General features: G+C 46.1%; 1 protein-coding gene across 1 annotated transcript in view; it reads left to right on the top strand.

The window, feature by feature from the left end:
- The first annotated feature begins 3,450 nt into the window (after positions 1 to 3,450).
- Positions 3,451 to 7,469, top strand: part of LOC120023919 (methyltransferase-like protein 24) — a 92,687-nt gene continuing 88,668 nt past the window's right edge. The window contains exon 1 of the mRNA XM_038968022.1: positions 3,451 to 3,555. Within this exon, the coding sequence (XP_038823950.1) occupies positions 3,451 to 3,555 (105 nt within the window). The remainder of the gene's footprint in view (positions 3,556 to 7,469) is intronic.

Here is a 7,469-nt window from a genome sequence, read left to right as displayed (position 1 = left end):
GTACATAAAACTATATTGATGAGCGATGGCCGAGCAGCATAGGCAAGGTGCAATAGGTGGAATAAAATACAGTATATACATGTGATATGAGTAATGTAAGATATGTAAACAGTATTTAAAGTGACATTGTTTAAAGTGACTAGTGATCCATTTATTAAAGTGTCCAGTGATCGGGTCTCAATGTAGGCAGCAGCCTCTCTGACTTAGTGATTGCTGTTTAGCAGTCTGATGGCCTTGAGATAGAAGCTGTTTTTCAGTCTCTCGGTCCCAGCTTTGATGCACCTGAACTGACCTAGCCTTCTGGATGGTAGCGGTGTGAACAGGCAGTGGCTCGGGTGGTTGTTGTCCTTGATGATCTTTTTGGCCTTCCTGTAACATCGGGTGCTGTAGGTGTCATGGAGGGCAGGTAGTTTGCACCCAGTGATGCGTTGTGCAGACCGCACCACCCTCTGGAGATCCTTGCGGATGAGGGCAGTGATACAGCCCGACAGGATGCTCTTGATTGTGCATCTACAAGTTTGTCAGGGTTTTGGGTGACAAGCCAAATTTCTTCAGCCTTCTGAGGTTGAAGAGGCACTGTTGCACCTTCTTCACCACACTGTCTGTGTGGGTGGACCATTTCAGTTTGTCTGTGATGTGTACGCTGAGGAACATAAAGTTTTCCAGCTTTTCCACTGCTGTCCCTTCGATGTGGATAGGGGGGTGCTCCCTCTGCTGTTTCCTGAAGTCCACGATCATATCCTTTGCTTTGTTGACGTTGACTGAGAGGATTTTTTCCTGACACCACACTCGAGGGCCCTCACCTCCTCCCTATAGGCTGTTTTGTCATTGTTGGTAATCAAGCCCACTACTGTTGTGTCGTCTGCAAACTTGATGATTTAGTTGGAGGCCTGCATGGCCACGCAGTCATGGGTGAACAGGGAGTACAGGAGGGGGCTGAGCATGCACCCTTCTGGGGCCCCGGTGTTGAGGGTCAGCGAAGTGGAGATGTTGTTTCCTACCTTCACCACCTGGGGCGGCCCGTCAGAAAGTCCAGGACCCAATTGCACAGAGTGGGGTTGAGACCCAGGGCCTCCAGCTTGATGATGATATTGGAGGGTACTATGGTGTTGAATGCTGAGCTGTAGTCAATGAACAGCATTCTTACATAGGTATTCCTTTTGTCCAGATGGGATAGGGCAGTGTGTAGTGTGATTGTGATTGCGATTGCGTCATCTGTGGACATGTTTGAGTGGTATACAAACTGAAGTGGGTCTAGAGTTGCCGGTAAGGTGGAAGTGATATGATCCTTGACTAGTCTCTCAAAGCACTTCATGATGACAGAAGTAAGTGCTACGGGGCGGTAGTCATTTAGTTCAGTTACCTTAGCTTTCTTGGGAACAGGAACAATGGTAGCCATCTTGAAGCATGTGGGGACAACAGATTGGAATAGGGAGCGATTGAATATGTCCGTAAACACACCAGCCAGCTGGACTTCGCATGCTCTGAGGATGCGGCTAGGGATGCCGTCTGGGCCAGCAGCCTTGCGAGGGTTAACACATATAAATGTTTTACTCACATCAGGCCACGGAGAAGGGGGGGGGGGGGGGGTACATCCCTTGTTAGCGGGCCACGACAGTGGCACTGTATTATCCTTGAAGTGGGCAAAGGTGTTTAATTGTGTGTGTGTGTGTGTGTGTGTGTGTGTGTGTGTGTGTGTGTGTGTGTGTGTGTGTGTGTGTGTGTGTGTGTGTGTGTGTGTGTGTGTGTGTGTGTGTGTGTGTGTGTGTGTGTGTGTGTGTGTGTGTGTGTGTGTGCGTGCGTGATACTTCTCTCTACATACAGGTGGCAACAGAGCACTGTGTGTCTCTGGTCAATACCACAAGCCTGTTTTCATAAAGGGTACACTGTCTGGGAGCCTTCCATTCCCCTCCTTCATAAAGCCTGTGTGGATCCTTAATCATTACCCCCACAACTTCACTGACATCAACATCATTTTTTTATGAAGAAAGGAGCAATTGGGCTGCTTCTGGGGAGTGGGAGTAAGTGTACATTTTGGCTCTCCCCATAGCAGAACCCTATGGTTCCATGTCGAACCCTTTTGGGTTCCATCTAGGACCCTTTCCACAGAGAGTTCTGCATGGAACCCAAAAAGGTTTTATCTGGAACCAAATAGGGTTCTTCTATGGGGAGAGCCGAAGAACCCTTTTGAAACAAATTTTTTCTAAGAGTGTAGAGTGTTTCAAAGTGATTTCATAGGACCCAACAGTTTAGAATAACCATGTTTATACCGACAGTGTGAGAGAGAGAAAGAGAGAATAAAAGCGAGAACGAGAGCTCTAAAGTAGATGAAGATCCCTCATTCTTTCATTTAAAACACCCCGAAACCTTTTCTAATCAACCTCTGTATCCCTTTCCTCTCCATTTTTCCCATTTGTTTTCTTTTCCCTCGTTCCTCTCTTTCTGTGAAAGACTGCAAAACACGCCTTTGATTTAAAAGCACACACACACACCGTTAATACAATGCTCCACCTTCCAAGACTGCACTTCATTGTCTCCCTGTCCTTCTCTTTCTCTAATTCCCACTCCTCTTCACTCCTCTCCTCTCTCTCCCTGTCTCCCTCTCCCTCTCTATATGACCTCCTCTGTGTATGAAACAGAGTTTAAGAAGAGAGAGAATGTGAGGCCTTGGTAACAGCAAGCTGTGGATGTGTTGGCCCTGCCCAGTGTGGAGTTACACAGTAACCCTAGACACAGGGGAACATAGAGAGGGAGGGAACAGATGGAGCGAGAGGGGTGTGTGCGAGAAAGAGGTGTGAGGGCTAGGAGAGGGAAGGGGAAGTTCCAAACTTTTCAATGAAAGCCACACGCTCTTTTCTACGTGTACAGAGACACACGTATACACAGAGAGCGAGGGAGCGAGAGAGAGAGACATACACACACACACACACACACAGACTGAGGTAGTTTTGCGAAGAGCAGGTGTCCTCCTGTCTCACAAACCTTCAGCACTGCTCCTGCCTATCCTGATCAAACTGTGGACTTCCAAGTGGACGGAAGGAGGGAAAAAATGAGGACAGGAGAAAGACTAACCACTCCAAGGAGGAGGAGAGGAAGAATGGCATAGATACAGAGACATAGATCAACAATCTCACTGTTCAGAACATGGACTGAGGCTAGAAAGAGAGGAACAGGAAAAAGGGAGAGATACAGAGAGAGATGTGGCCAGGCATGGGGAGAGACAGACTGACTAGAGGACTGGTTCTGCGCCTGTGTCTTCTCCTCACCGCTCTCTGTGTCTGTGTGCACATTTACCTGGAGCTGGGGAGCAGGAGGGGGGCACCTTCGCACCTCATTTTAGGATGTCCCACACAGACCAGCCAGGTGCTACCAGACAAGGGAGCGAGGACACGGGGGACAAAGGACGTCTTGGAACCCAACGTCGGGACTGAGGACAGAGCCATAAAGAGAATGGTGTCCTACGTACGCACGCTGAAGAATGACTCTGTAGCAGGGAAGACAGGGGGAGGGGACAACCCCTCCACGTGCTGCCCACCTTTGCGACCGAAGAGAAAGGTGAGTGAGAGTGATTATACCTGCAGTAGGGTGATGCGACCACTAAACGCTTATCTGATCTGAAGTCAGTTCTGCTGTTTAATTGTTCATGATTGAGGATTAGAATTGTGGAACTATAGAAGTGTTATCTGATCCTAGATCAGAGCTTAGTGGACGATGCCCACCTGGAGAGTGTGACTCAATAAGGGGACGTTCGGGAGCACTTGTTCAGTCACTGTGTTGTTGGCACAGAGCTGCTTAATCCTTAGAGGCTGACAGATAGAGTTCAAACTAAGAGGAGGAGAGGAGAAGGGCAGTGGGATCAATGAGGGATCAATGGGTAGGCTGTAGGCTGAAGAGGAGAGAGAGGCTGACTGTTGTTAGATTACAGAGAGGAAAGGACTCTTAAGTGGTCGATGATAAGCTGAGCTGTTGTACTGAACTACAGACAATGGACACAGTTGAGGAGAATTACTCTATCTGATCGACACTAAGAATATGATAGACACTCTCAAACTGAAAGAACCGTAGACTCAAATGTTCTACTTCTAACTTGGCAGAAAAATGTTCAACTTTAGAATCCTGAAATGTGCTTGGAGTGAGAGTGCTAGCACTGGTGAAACATGCTAAATGCTAAATATATGCTGTGAGAGATGTTTGCGTATGAAAGTGGGTGGGCGAAAGAGTTTTAACTAGGGGTTTAGAGATTTGCTACTAAGTTACTTGGGGTGGGAGTTCCACACAGAGACAAAGACACTCCTTGCTGCCACACCTATAAACACACACACACGCACGCACGCACGCACGCACGCACGCACGCACGCACGCACGCACGCACGCACGCACGCACGCACGCACGCACGCACGCACGCACGCACGCACGCACGCACACGCACACGCACACGCACACACTATTAAGTCTCTCTGGCTGTTTCTGAAGCTGAATGTCAATAGAGGATCCAGTCCAACAAACAAGCTTTCAGAGACGAACAAACACACACACACCTGACCTCTGACCATGCACCACACCCACCACACTACCTGTTGACTCCAAATTCTTTCTCTTTCTTTGTTTATCTGTCTACCATTTTTTATCGCTTTGGCTCTCTCTTCTTCCCCCAACGTTCTATCCCTCTCTTTTCCCTGCTGTCTTCATCTCACTCCTTTCTCCCTCCTTCCCTCTCTTCACCCCTCAATCTCTTTCCCTTCTTCCCTCTCCTTTCTGTCTCTCTCCTCAGCGAGCCATGCTTGCTCATTAGCTACCCACTCTTTCATCTCTGAATCTTTAAAGAGACACAAAACTCCAATCTCCTCAGCCATGTCTCAAAGGAGGCTGCTTGAAGATCACTGCAGGCAAAAAAATCACACATTATGCCACATCACCCTGAGCACTGAGAGTTAGCTGGCCACTGCTGTGATATCAATAATACACAGCACCATATGCCATATGCTGCCTGGTGCTCTCTGCTTTTAACACACAATTGTCACAAACTGCACTACGGGAGCAGAACCAGTGCTTAATTTGGACTGTTTAGTTCCGGGACCTATTTGGCCGGATCCGGTACCTCTCATGGAATGAAAAATAATTGTCACTTTTTGCAATGTAAAAAGTTATCAAAGTTATCAAAGCTGATTCGTGTTGGGCCGGCCCGAGCTTAACATGCTGACCACACTGCTCGCGCGTGCCAACGAGCGTCTGCATTGCCAAGCGCTAAAATAGAAGTCAGTTCTATTTGTGACGCTGAATGCGGTGCAAGTCTTGCCTCTCCCATCTCCTCATTGGTTTATAGAAGCAGATACCCACGTGCCATCTCCTCATTGGTTATACCGATGTGGGTGATTGAAAGACGAACTGGGTTCGGTCGGTCGTAGTGGTGACTATGAAAGTTAAATGCCAATCGCCATATAAAGTCCAAAGAAGAAAACGCCTGGAAGCAGGAGAGATGACTAGAAAAGATTCAGTTGACCGTTTTATGTGTGGATTAATTGTCAGAGTAGAGGACCTTGTGCATTTCAGGTAACATAACAACTCAACATTTATATCCTAGGACAAATTAGCTAGCAACAGCAAGCTAGCTAAATAGGACAAATTAGCTAGCAACTGCAAGCTAGCTAGCGAAATTGCCATGAATGTTTAATGCTTTTTGACCTGTCCCCAAATTAATATAATTGGTTCAGAGTTTGTTTTGATGATTCAACCTGTGTGTCAAAATTTGCACACGATGGTGCACGCGTGCGGTCGGTTTGGGTACGGTATCAGGTTTGCACAACATCGTAACCTATGTTTGAGACCAATGCATGGCCTTGTGAGAAGCGCGCCTGTGTCTCTCACAGAACTGGAATGAGATTCCCTTTCTATGATCGCTCTCCCTCTCTCTGCTCTGATAGACATGAATGAGCCTGCAACTCTCATCTCACCAGCCTTGCATTTCATCATTTATTTCCTTATAGAATCATAGCCTGCGAAGGGTTCTAGCACCCCTGATAAACTGAAATACATTTGCCAAAGTTATAGAATTACTGCGGTCTGTTCAGAAATAAATTAAATAATTTAGAATAGCCTACTACACCATGAGAAAGCATATCATTTAGCCACACACGATCAACAGCTTCTTTAAAAATTGCTTAGCTGTGGGGTGTAGCCCAATAACAAGGTATTGCGTACAGTCGGGAACAAATCTGTCAGTGAACAAACAGCATGCAGACAAAACAGGCCTCTCGCAATACTTCAAATACAATCGCTGGAAAACACAGATTGGAAAGCAAATGGCTCCTGCTGAAAAGAGAAGACTCGAATCTGTCTGCTGTAGGCTACCAAAATATTTGATCAACTTACAAATAGGCCTATTGTTTTACAAAGTAAAACGAGAGAGAGAGGCTTTTGGCACAAATACATCGGCCATCACCAGTGAGTGAGCTGCGCATCATTGGTTGAGTCAATGTAACTGGAAAGCATTTTTAGGACTATAATTTCCTCCTCATATTGTAGCCACACACCTAGGCCTAGGCTATTGATGGATTCAAGACATGGTCGTTTTTATTGATCTCAGAATCTCAGTGTGTCAGTGTCAAAGTAGCCAGTCATTTCGATCATTTGTGTGGTATTGCGGTGCTGCCATGACAACTGGGAACTCGAACAAAAAAACAAAAAGATGCCTGAGTTCATGACTTGGAATTCCGAGTTGGATGACCATTGAAAATGTATTTTCCCAGTTGGAGCTCGTTTTTACCGAGTTCACAGTTGTCTTTAACGCACTGAATTTGGAAGTCTTAGATTTCACAGCTCCGAGTTCCCATGTCTTGAGATTTTGCCAAAATCTCCAGTCAAGTAAAATGATGTAGAATTACCTGAAATGCGTTTATAAAAGGCAAACATTTTCCCGGACTAAAAATGTTCTCCATGTGTTCTGTAAGTGCCTCTACTTTACTGCTATATGCCACTACGCAAATGCGATGATATGCATGCAATGCTTTACTATAAAGGTGATTTTTTTCCTCATGCGTTCCCGGTACCTCAGAGCTCCCTAGGTCACTGCCCTCTTGCACTAACATTTTGCTCCGGCACCTCCCGATTTACAAATTAAGCACTGAGCAGAACACATTTCGTAACATGCCATGTGTTCTCTATCTACCTCCCATACTGCCTCTCACATGTTGGCATGTGTTCATCTTTCTCTCATTGTCTTTGATTTTGTAGAATGGTATGAATCCACTCCAACTACTGGGAATGACAGAATTAGTGTAGGAGGATTACCATTGTAATATTATAATTCAATCTGACTCCATAACCATGTGAATCAATGCTATAGGCCTTAAGCATATCCGAGCGTATCAAGATAGCGCGTCTTTGTGTGACCAGTCTCGGGAATACTATAATCGACATGTGTCTAAGATAACCGTTATGCAATTAAAAATGTCCAGATTATGTGAGTTAA

The sequence above is a fragment of the Salvelinus namaycush genome, chromosome 29, assembly GCF_016432855.1.
Source record: "Salvelinus namaycush isolate Seneca chromosome 29, SaNama_1.0, whole genome shotgun sequence".
Classification (NCBI taxonomy): Eukaryota; Metazoa; Chordata; class Actinopteri; order Salmoniformes; family Salmonidae; genus Salvelinus; species Salvelinus namaycush.
This window is presented reverse-complemented; position numbering and strand designations above follow the sequence as displayed.